Genomic DNA, 12,246 nt, shown 5'->3' with positions numbered 1-12,246 from the left:
AACTTTACTTACAGCAACGTTAGAAGATCACCTAAGTCTCTAAAATGTATCCTCTAAGGACTTTGAGTAACTGTTGTAAATTTCATCAGATTATTTGTCAAGATATTTCACTGAAAACCACAAACGTCAACCTGATGGTGGCGCAAGAGGAAAAGTCAAGGCTTGACCAAAGTCAGTAGGATTCCTCCTCTCGGGGCCATCAATGTCTGTACAAAAGGTCATTGCAACCTATCGAATCACTGTCGAGATATTTCAGTCTGAACCCAAAGTGGTCAAGACTTTGACCGACTGGCCAACAATACCATTCCTAGAACCATGCCACCAGAATGACTAAAAATGCTAAAGTGACCTTGGTTTTTAGGGGGACTGATGTTGATCAACTTCAAACATGCTGAATTTATGGTGAAATATGTCACCATCTTGCACATTAATTGCTGTATAGTGTAAAGGGGAGCAATGGTACAAGATGGTTAAAATCAGCTTCCTGAAATTAATCAACCAAAATCAGCAGTGTTTTCAATGTTATGTTTTCCCTTGTAAAAACACAATGGCAAATACTGATTGTTGCATGTTTGCCACTCAAGGGGGAATGACCATGACGATGTCTAAAGATGTGTAAAGTGACTTACATATCCTCTGCTACAGCAACAACCATTATTCATAGATGATCTTTCATTACAAATACCATCAATTATTTATCCCACCCCTGCACTAACTGGTTATTTCTGAAGGTTTACCACATTGATCAGTGTTCCAAAAAGCCTTTAGACTCTTGATAAGTATTCTGTGAAAAATACATGTGGGAGTTATCATCTCTGCCATGGTCTTTGCTAATAAGTCCCCCAGGTCCCACCTGCTTGACCTTTGTGCATGTTGGTTTGAGGTTAAGTGTTAAACTGGACTGCTGCACCTTTAAAATGGCAAAACATAGTAAGAGTAATGCCAAAAATGGTTGATAAATATATCTACTATTAAGTTAATCACTTTGATCTAATTTTCCAACCTTTCATACAAAAAAGACTGATTGTAGTAGAAGAATCCCATGCAACTCTCACATTAGACTATGATATTACAATACTGAATGCATAGCTTCCTTATTTCATCTTTAACCAACTAAATTTTGCACCCACCCCCTCCATATTTTTTAATATTCACATTATTTGCTGTTTTTTAATGGCTATCCTCAATTACTTGTCGATATTCTGGTTTTAATTTATACAACTATACACATGAACTACGTAAATAATTTGTATTGAAATAAAATACTACATGGTTACTAATATTGAGGCCCACACATTTGAAGTCCAAATGGGAATATTCAAGTGACTTAATGTGTGTATTAATATACACACATGATACTTGTATTGTATCATCTTTAATTAGTTAAAAATGTGGCAAACTGTAAATGGCTTTGGGGAGAGAAAATTAGAGTCCTAAAACTAAACAAAAAGTCCTCTTTAGTCAATTAGAACCTAAAAATGTGAGACAATCTATTAAACAAGGTAAATCAAGCAATGTTACTTGACTCTTGGGACTTGTGAGTTGGTGATCCCACTGTACCTGAGCCTACACTGCCATCTGCTGCTGTTTGGTATGAAGCACACACCAGAGGGTCTATGGAGTGGATAGGTTGTTAGGTCATATGCTGCATTCAAGTGCTCTTTGAAATATCTTATCTGAAATGCAATTTGTGTATTCAAACCCTTTGCTTGAAAATAATTAATAATAGACCCTGTAAGAATTACTTTTGGTGGCTTTTGCCCATTACAGAAATCAAAGAGTGTAAAGGGAGATATGTATATCATGCATTTAATTAAATCTTTACCTATTTTACAAACAGAAATTAAAAATATATATCACTTGTCCTCGCTTTTCCACTTCTTGTTTTTGGCATGCCATGTGATGCTTCTGGCAAATATGACACTGACAATTCCAATGAGAAATGTTAGCTAGTACAGTAATAACACTAACCCAGAAAAATTACTGGATCAATATCAAAAAAGACACACCTGGGAAACACTTACAACCTTACATCTGTTTGTGATTTTTTTTTCTCTGACAAAATCATAAAGTAATGTACTTTCCATCCTGCCACTTCTATCAAACTTGAATTATAACCAGCTGGCTGGGAGCTGTCTCAAAGCACACTGAAACTCCACATTGCCTCAAAAATCAATCAGCATGCACTGATCAACCTGAAAAACTATTGCACTATTAGACCAGTCATAACACACAGTAAACACAGCGAAGTCTAACCTTAAACCACATATTTTTTCCTCACCAGTTTCTAGGCAAAAGCATCTATTACTACAGGGCTCTGATTCATTTTTGAGCTTGAGCTTCTTACTGCAATAACTCTAGATATCTCTAGAAACAATAAAAAAGCAAAATGAACACGTGCACCAAATATAGGTACAACAGCACAAAGCAAACTTGATTTGCTGCAGTTTATGTAAAAAAAAATATATATAGCATCCTCACAACTTCGAAAATGAATTGCAGAAAAAGTGTATTAAAATTACATCAGAAAATGATTTTCTTACTTGGCCCAAACATGTTATGTATAAAATGTGGTTAAGACTGAATAAAAATTGAAGGCTGTGATTTTTATTAGTGTGTGTTTTGGAATCTAGGCTGAAATGGGGTTGGCCATCGCAGAAAGACATGTCTTCATCCAAGGAATCCAGGGAAAAGACATTTTGTTTGCAGAGTGTTTGGTTCCCAACTTGTTAAACAAAATGTAATGATGGTCAGCTGATGCTGTTTGCTGCGCCTAAGTAGTAGGCAACTCAATCTACCTGCTGAATTACGTTGCTGTAGGTGTTGTAGTTTCTGAGATCCGGATACTTGTAAGACAACAACAATATGAACAATAATATGAGCAATGCACTTTTTAAGCAGGCCACTTGATTGCGCCTCTGGGGATTTATAGTTAACATTTCAAACAGCCCTTGAAGGCAGCGCATCTAATCTGGTGTAATCTGGACAGTAACGTCACCAGATGAGAGATGACATCTGTGCATACTAGCTTTACTCTTCAAGTGAAATAAACGCATGGCTGTCGTCCTCTGAGACAAAATGTCTATCACAACTTGCCAGAAGGTTACTCTTATATCATGTTCTGTTCTCTGTGTTTCTCTCTTTTTGCCCAGAATGCTTTTACCCAGAGGGAAAAAGGAGATGGGGCAGCCTGAGGGTAAGGCGGCTTATCAGATCATCATCCATCCAACCATCTCCATCCTGCTCCATCTCAAATGGTTTTTTGTGTTACTGCTGCTGTTGTTGTTGTTGTTGCCAGCTGTTACTCTGGCTATACATAGTGCACCAGGCCTAGAGGCCCCATCATAGTGCACACATGTTCATCAAAATGTTATACAATGGGTGAAAAAAAAAGGCATTATTTATACATTGAAAAATATGTTTATGTGTTCTAAAATTTTAAAAATGTATTTGTACATGTATATTTGCAAATATTCAAATATGTTTGGGAATATTTTTTATGTTTTAAAACATATGTCAACACTGAATCTGAAGGTAAATTGTATCATACATCATACTAGAAAACAGCCTAGGCCACCATGAAACTACTGACACTGATTAAGCTTCTGTATTTGTTGATGCGTTGCACTTAAAGACGGAGGTCAAATAGAGCTATTCAAATCTATTTTAAAGGCTCTAATTCATTATCTGTAAATACGTCAAGCATAAACAATAACTTGATTTCTAAACAGCATTTTTCCCTACTCCTCCAATTTGAGGAGGTTTTATTTTTCTCTTGGTATCCGTTTTATATGGTGACAGAACATGCCTGAAGCTGTTGTCAAAATGGATCAATCATCACTATTGGGAGAGATTTGACACAGAACTATATTTAAGTTTCTATATTTTATATAAGACTATATTCTAATCTGCACAACAGGATGTATGTAATAAAGCACAGACATTTGATATTATCATTTATTATATTATTTTGTAAAATGAATGCTTTATATGTACTACGACTGTGGATTTATCTGAACAGGAAGTATTACAATATAGAATTCAAAACCACAAGGTTATTTTTGATTTTGAGGAGCACACAATATTAATTAAGACATAATGAAGAAGTGAAATGATGAAATATTTGCTGAGTAAGTCACTTTCATTCTGAACACCTGCTGTGTCAAGGATATTTTACAAGCAGGGCTACTGTTTTTCATGATATCACCTAATGTTGCAAATTAAGTTTTGTTCATCTCTGGGTATGCTTTCAGAAATTAGAATAATGTTTAATTTGAATTAATTTTAATACAGGTTTTTTTTTTTTTTACCATGACCTTGTACTGCTGCTTGACAGCTGCAATCTAAGAAACAAGATATTCTTTCCAGGTTCTTACCTTGAGACTCCAAACAGGGAAGCCTCTCTTCTTCAGCCAGATCTCCTTCTGTGCTGCTGTAGGTGGACACTTCAATAGCTGTCCCTGGCGGTCATTTTACATTATTTGGCAGCCTACTAGCACACTAGCTAGTTCTAGCATACTAGTATCCTCACAAAGCCTTTGGCCGCAAACGTACGTCGCGTTTTGACTTATTGGAGTTTTGAAATACAAACAATCCCTCATGAGCGACTGTTTTAGGTGTATCCTCCTGTTATACTGTGCCACATTATGCCATATCAAACTTTAATACGAGGCAGACAACACCACAACAGACAAACGCTGAACGTACCACTTCACACGTCAACCGAATTTGCGGATACTTATCTTAAAATCTGCCTGTTTAGGCGGGCTCAATTGTAATTGGTTGAACAGACTGTAGATCATAAACTACAGGCTGTGATTGGTGCAAATTGGCGTTCCAATAGATAGGAGTTACCGTGAAATATTTGCTTCATCCAACTATTAAACAGGAGTTTTCGATATTTCAAAAGGGCACCTAAAATGTTATAAAATGCAGGCCCTCAGTTTCCAAAACACATTTGATTCAACACATTACTATAGGTTGTTTATTTTGTATAAATTTATCATTTAACTTACTCGATTCTCCAAGGTCTCCCAAACTATTTGTGGCTTTGACCAAAAACTCATTATTCCCAAATACTGACCTGCTGCCTGTGAATTATCTAACTGGAGCATGAGTCCATCAGTTTGAGTTTGATAAAAGTTCAGTGCAGGATAACAAAAATAATGTCATTCTTTAACAATCAAGTAAGTGGCCTATACCTGCCAGAGGAGATCAGGGAAACACACTGTCTTCTGTTAAGTCACTTTTAAAACCTCACTATTGTAGACTTGCTTTTTGTTGGTGTTACTATAGGTTTTATTATCTGTCATTGTATCTGTCATTGTATTTTTATTATAATGTTCATCGTTAGCTTTTTATAGTCTTTTTTAAAATTGTATGTAAAGTGCTTTGTAACTTGTTTTGAAATGCGCTATATAAATAAATAAATTATTATTATACAATCAATTCTTCTTACTTGCATTATTAGTTTCTGAGATGAGAAAAACGGCTATTACCACTTGAAGGAGCAATTACTGTGGAATATTTACAGTAAAATTTGCTCTAATGATTGATTGATTGATTGATTGATTCATTCATTCATTCATTCATTGGTTGATTGATTGATTGATTTTTGTCTTCTCTAGTTGGACCTGGATTCTACCCACCTGTGATGAACCAGCTGTCATTGCCAGAGGACCCAGAACGGTGGGGTGTGGACCCTTCGTACTCCATGACACACAGTGCTGAGACCATGGCCAAAGTAAAAGGAATTGGACGAGGCAAAAAATACAACCTGATGGCTCAAGTGATACCCATATATGGCTTTGGGATCCTTCTTTACATCCTCTATATAATCTATAAGGTGATTACTACGACTGACCTGCATGGTAGGCAGGTTACATGAATATAAAATACTATCCAGTTCAAGAAAATGAATATACAGTAGACATTTCTTTATGTTACAGATGATTATCGCTGCATTCTATTACTCTAATCATAATTATTTTGTGTTCACAGCTGACATGCAAGGGGAAGACTACTAAATCAGGAAACTATGCAACAATCACCAAGGCAAACATGGAGAGTAAGATTGGTAAGTTTATTTTTAAAGGTAAAGTATTTGTGATATAGTGTAATTCCAAAGCTATTTTGTTTTCTTGATACATTTTAATGGCTCAAGGGTTCTATAATTGTATCTGTTCATGGAAAATATGTCAACATTTGGCTTTTTCTTAACAAGTAAATATTAATAAGTGGTTCTCATTAGGTTCTACTTCAAAAAGTACAGCAGCAAAATACAGTGTTACAGTGGCCATCTGATGGCTCTGCATGTGCTCATTCAACTAGAATTACAATGCATAACCTTTGTAATTGTAAAGGGAATTGGGCATATACAGTAAATGACACTTCTGTCTACAGTATGTAGCAGTACAATACAAAATAGTGTGTCAGTGTACATATATGTTTCCACACCTACACATTGTATAATCTGTGTATCAGAAATGCATTATATTTTGATATATATTATAATAATGTTTTCTCATGTAAATTCTATAGTAACTGATGATGAGTATGCCAGGCTTCAGGAGAGACTACTGCAAACGGAAAGGATGATGGAGAGGATTGTCTCTGAAAAAAAACGTGTTTCTGGGAGGTAAAATATTTATTTTGTCTCTCAACATACTACTTTTCACTGCCATGGCAGAACCATGACCTCATATTGGGATAAATCAGCATAGACCTGGCATGGAAATGAAGGACTGAAAATGTAAGGGAAAATTATTCAAAGGTGGAAAGGCCACTGGCATATTTTACTAAAGCAGAAGTGCTGCTACTTTATTTAAAATGTCCTTAGGTCTTAATAACATTAATTGTTAAGAAGGTGAATTTATGTATGAGAAAAGGGAAAACCAGTTGTCAGTTTGTTGGAAAATGCTCATGTCACTTTTTAACATAATAATACTAAATAATTATTTGTAATGAGCAAAGAAAGCACTCACAGACTCAATAATGTAATGTAAGGGATTTTTATCCGTCACAATTCATTGTTACAGAAAACATGTCTAATCGGGGCCTCATCTCACTGAGTAGAGGCATAGAGAAATAAGTAAGAATAAGGAAAATAAAACCCAAGAGAGCATATGCATTGCAAGTATGTAGGACCATTGAACGCAAGAATGTAAGAACGTAACTGAGTACTGCAATGACTCTGCTGAGATGATGATACTGCTTCCATACTTGTGCTGCCCCCTAGTGGAAGACGGAGAAAGAGTAAAACTACAACATCAAAGAAGGAGGAGAAATTACTCAGGCAACTTAGACAGATCACACAGCTGATGCAAGAGGGACGTTTGGAGGGGGCCTCCCCAGAGATGGAGGCTGAGGAGGTCCCTTATGGTGCAGACTGGGAAGGTACATGCCTAAAACTCAATCCCCAAGCTCCTCACAAAATTTTACAAAATGATTTTGTCTCCAGAGTGATTAAATAAATGTATCACGATAAGAAGCTGCTTTATGCACCCAATACGCCATGCTGTACATCAAACAATGTCTTTTTTTGTACACCAAGGCTACCCAGATGAGACCTACCCAGAGTTTGATGAGCCCTATGACAAATACGGATTTGACACATTTACTCTGGAGGATCCCGTCAACCAGCCCACTGCCGAGGCCCTGGCAGAGAGGATGGAGCAAGAGGAGGAAGAGATTATGGCAAGGAAGTTATCCATAGTGCAAGAGGAGGATGAGGAGGAAGATGAGGAAGACGAAGAAGAAGAGGAGGAGGAAGACGAGGAGGAAGAGGATGTGGAGGAAGATATAGAAGAAGATGAGGAGGAGGAAGAAGAGGAAGCTGAAGCAGAGAAAAGACATTTGCTCTGTCCTTTTCCATCACAGCCTTCTCCAGAAAGATGGCAGGAGAGAGTTGGTTTGGAGGTGAGCAATGAGCTACAATGTCTCAATGGAGGGAAGAAACAAATAAGTTTCAGTGACCACAAAGATGTATTCCACTACCCTAAAGAGGACACTTATGAGAAGGAGGAGGAAGAGGAGAAGGAAGATGAGGTAGAGGAGGAGGATGAAGGGACAGAGGTGGAAGAGGAGGATGAGGGGACGGAGGTGGAAGATGAGGAGGAAGGTGATGAAGATGATCCAGTGATGGAGGCAGAGAACCTGCTGTTCAGTTGTGAGGGTGGTTCCAACCCGGAGGAAGAAGCAGAGGAGGAAAAAGAGGAGTATTTGTTAATGGCACCGCCTGTGGAGGGTGAAGGTCACATCCATGCAGACGTGCCTAAAGAGGTCGGGGTGAGTGGGCTGAGGATGCGGAACAGGAGGGAGACATAAAGGAGTTTTCTCTTTACCTAAAATGAGTTCTCTAATATACAGTAAACTGTGTTCCTCACATAGTACTGTGTTTATTACAGACCCCTTATGTGTATAAAATATACAACACAATCTATACAATCCAATACTGTTCTTAAGTAATTCTTTTGGACAAATAATAGTCTCCTCTCACACCGTTAGAACATACTGTACTGTAGTAAGAGCTTGATACCTGTTATGTGCATGTATTTTCATTTACATTCTCATTTATTTCTAGCATGGATTTGACATGAAGCTCAGGCTCAGTAGATGATGTTAAAATAGTTTTGTTGGGTTTTTTTTTTCATCGGGCTTTTCAGAGGGCTTCCCACATTTTCTTTTTCTGTTAAAAAAAAAAAAAAAAAAAAAACGATTTAAAAATTGTTGTATACTTACAATCTCCAAATTGTAGACCCACAGAATGTTTACATTATTTATCATCATCCCAGGCTACTTTTATGTGACACTAGTGTTACATTTGAATCAAAAATCGTGTCACATGCACCACAGAAGCCAGGGGAGCTCACACAGCACGGACAGAGAATTTAGGCTTTGCCACAAATTAAATGTGAAACGGTTTAGACATATCTAACTCCATCTGGTGGTCCACTATGGTTCTGCTCCTGGAGATGCTCCCTGCTGTGATAATACAGCATAACAACTTAGAGTACACAACAACATGATAACATCCAGGGAACATTCTAAATAACCCCCTGGCAAGAATTGTCATAGAAATAACAACACTCTCCAGGGTGCACACAAACAGAACAGAGCATAAACAGGTGGTAGCTGTGGTGGAGAAGGCTTTTGCAAATTGGTGCAGTAGTAAATAGCAACAAAGCACATGTGAATGTACAGAGTAAATGTCAACAAGTCCTATGAATACAAATCATTGCGCAAAGAAGGGAGGGATGTGGGTAAAATAGCTCTCAGTTGCCACAGCAAAACTTTGACTTGAAGTGTTCCGTCAAAATTAAGTCATTAGCTGCTTTGTGCACTGCTGCCTCTAGAGATTGATGTAATTAAGTTACACTTAATTAAACCCTTAGGAAAATTTGTCTTCTGCTCTTGATCCATTCTAACCTTTTAGGAGCAGGGGGTAGCCATAGTGCAGGACTCCTGAACAAGCTCCTGTTGTGAGCTACGTGCTTTAGTCAAAGGCAATGAGGTTTTTCAATATCACTGGAAAAACCTAAATATTAGACTTGTTTTGTGTCAGACAAGGGCTGTAATTGATTATAGACAGAACAGGGTCTCATTATTTTAAAAGCACTGGAAGTTGTACTTATATTATCAGCAAATACCAAAAACGTTGCTTTGTTTTGTATTGTTACAAAAATTAACATTGTTTTTATGATGGGATATAGCAACATTTTTATTTCCAATACATATTGTGGAAAAAATATGGGTTGTTAGCATTGTTACAACACATAATTTGCAAGAGCTTCAGTGTTCTTGTGGCAAACATCAAATGTTCCATCTGACCAAGAGACTTCTCATTGCAGACATTTTGTCTTTGTCATTAACAGATGTGACTAATAACAATGATAACAGCTGCAGTCCGTTGAGGAGTTCCAGTCCCAGTGCCCTGATATTGCATGTTGTCTCATTGCTTGCTGGCATACCAAAATAGGCAAAGCCATAATTAATAATATTAGTTACATCTGTGCTTCTTCTCCTATGACAAGTCAAAATGTCAGCTGTGAGAAAGGTCAATTTTGATTATTTTTTCTGACATTTGTAAGGAACATTTCTGTCAATGCCATTTTTAAATCATTTAGAAATTTTCATCATCTATTGTATAGAGCACTTTTCACAAAATTCTTGACATTTTTTTTTTTTTTTGAGACATCCTTGACATGAGTAGTGTTTCATGAATGTGTAGCATCATGTAGTAGTGTAAAACAAAATAAACTTCTAGGACTAGCACCTTTCCTGGTTGTGAGTCATAAAGTAACTTTAAAAAAGCATCCTTTTTGCCATCCAACTTGGGGTTTGGGCTACATCCTCCTAGCTTTGATGATCATGATCAACACAAGATAACCTCATCAGAATGCACTTGTAGTAGCCCAAGCATAGACCTAAAGAAGGCAATATCCATATAACTGAGTCTGAATTAATGCATAGATATATGATAAGATCAAGCAACAACCACCATGGTCAGAGTCCTTTCTCTGATCAATACAAAATGCAAAGCAGAAAACAAGAAAGAAAAACAATAAAATAGAAGAAAGACAAACAAAGCAACAACACAACAAAGTTTTAACCAGCCATAACAGGATTTAACATCTGTTTCCAATGCTTGATTGTCCTTCCAGACATCTCTATAATGAACCAGTTTTTTTGTGTGTCGGTGTAACAATGGATCATGTTTGCACATCATACTACCACCCCTAGCTTGTATGTAAGGCATTTACTGTATTTTTATAGTCATGTGTAGGGGAAAATCCCCTTATCACTTTGAATGCAGACAGTACAAACCCTCAAACAAGAGGACCAGCTATTTCCTCAACTTCCCAGGAATGCTGGCCATCAAGACATCAGTCAGTTTTCCCTAAACCAGACCACTGACCCTGCCACCTTTTGACCCTTCAAGAGTCTCCAACATGGAAAGACCATTTCACACACCAGTGTGAGCTGATAGCACAACTTGGGTAAACATCCCCTCACCACTTGTTATTATAACTCACCTCCAGCAACACACACACACACACACACACAAATGTAGCACATGGCCTGGACACCTGCCATTTGCAGTCAGATCAAGGAGAACAATGAAATGTAAAACCCACTGACTTACAAATGTAGTTTTAAATTTTGTCTAAGGACAATTAACATTGCATGTAAATATGTGTGTGTATATCACCTAATGGGTCTGCTTTAACTATAGTTTTATTCCCCTCTAAAAGACATTTCACTCTAAACAAGCTACAATCCAAAAAGGCAAAATTGGAAACTGTGCAATTGTTATAAGACTAAAAATTTTGATGTAAAAGTAACATTCAGGAGTCAAACCCGCATGTCCATGGACAGCAAGGAATTGACTCTGCCCCCACAGAGATCAGCAATCCCTGTGATTGGCCAGGATGCATCTTCTGGGTGGGCAGACCAAAACTTTAAAATAGTCTCTTATCTGAGATTCCAGCTGCTTTTTCTTGCTTCTTGCCCTTGCTTTTTGCTATGCCGTTTGAATGCTTGCTTTTTGCCAGTCTGTGGATGTGATTCAGAACAATTGGAGGTGAAACCTCAAAATCTAGAGCCATGAGTTATCAATCAAAACTAGGAGAGCTAAACAAGGAGTTCTCCTACACTGAGAAATGCCCAGATCCAGACCTGCAACTTATTCATCATTTCGAGATCCAGACCGCAGCTCCTCACCCCAATACATCCAACTCCATTCTCCATAAGAAGCCACCCCAGGGAGCAAGCAAGTATTTCTACAACACCTCCATTGACTTGCTTAAACCTTGTGGTGATTTCATAATTGGTAACTTCATTTGGCAATTCAGAACTAAACAGTTGATTGATTTGACTCGCTGCTTCTGAGGTAACAGTCATCTCAGCTGTCTATCAGGTCTCTCATACCAACTGCACAATAGATAACCCTGTATCATCAATTTCAATCATTCACTAGCCATAGCCTTCTGTATCAGTTTCCTCCTTTCCCTCTTGTGTCTTGTTTGTAATATGTTGTAGTTGTAGTGTTCAGTAATTGTAACTGTAGTACTTTAATAAATGTGTGTATAATCTAAAGTGAACTTGTTTGTGTTTCCTTGTGCTTGCATCTCAGTCAATTAACCTTAAAAGCCCTTGGCCTATACCCTTGCAAAATCATAATTACGATTATTAATAGTCGTAGTTTCAATTGACCTCTTGTGTGGCCAACAAGGAGGACTATTTCTC

At 37.5% G+C, this 12,246-nt stretch overlaps 1 protein-coding gene and 1 long non-coding RNA gene across 3 annotated transcripts in view; one reads left to right on the top strand and one right to left on the bottom strand.

Moving 5' to 3' along the window:
- The window catches only part of LOC137182099 (uncharacterized), a 42,754-nt gene extending 37,879 nt beyond the window's left edge, over window positions 1-4,875 (bottom strand). Inside the window, exon 1 of one of the 2 annotated variants that reach the window (XR_010928248.1) lies at window positions 4,377-4,875. This is a non-coding gene — a long non-coding RNA (uncharacterized lncRNA). The remainder of the gene's footprint in view (window positions 1-4,376) is intronic. The other variant, XR_010928246.1, reaches the window with a different exon arrangement.
- ric3a (RIC3 acetylcholine receptor chaperone a) lies at window positions 3,014-10,272 on the top strand. Its single transcript, XM_067588382.1, has 6 exons — window positions 3,014-3,196; window positions 5,628-5,845; window positions 6,001-6,076; window positions 6,541-6,637; window positions 7,238-7,395; window positions 7,553-10,272. Exons 1-6 carry the CDS (start codon window positions 3,079-3,081, stop codon window positions 8,323-8,325), a joined length of 1,440 nt encoding a protein of 479 aa, XP_067444483.1. The 5' UTR covers window positions 3,014-3,078; the 3' UTR covers window positions 8,326-10,272.
- Window positions 10,273-12,246: the final 1,974 nt, after the last annotated feature.

Source organism: Thunnus thynnus, chromosome 1, assembly GCF_963924715.1.
Source record: "Thunnus thynnus chromosome 1, fThuThy2.1, whole genome shotgun sequence".
Classification (NCBI taxonomy): domain Eukaryota; kingdom Metazoa; phylum Chordata; class Actinopteri; order Scombriformes; family Scombridae; genus Thunnus; species Thunnus thynnus.
Note: the sequence above shows the minus strand (reverse complement) of the source record. Positions and strands in the feature narration are given on the sequence as shown.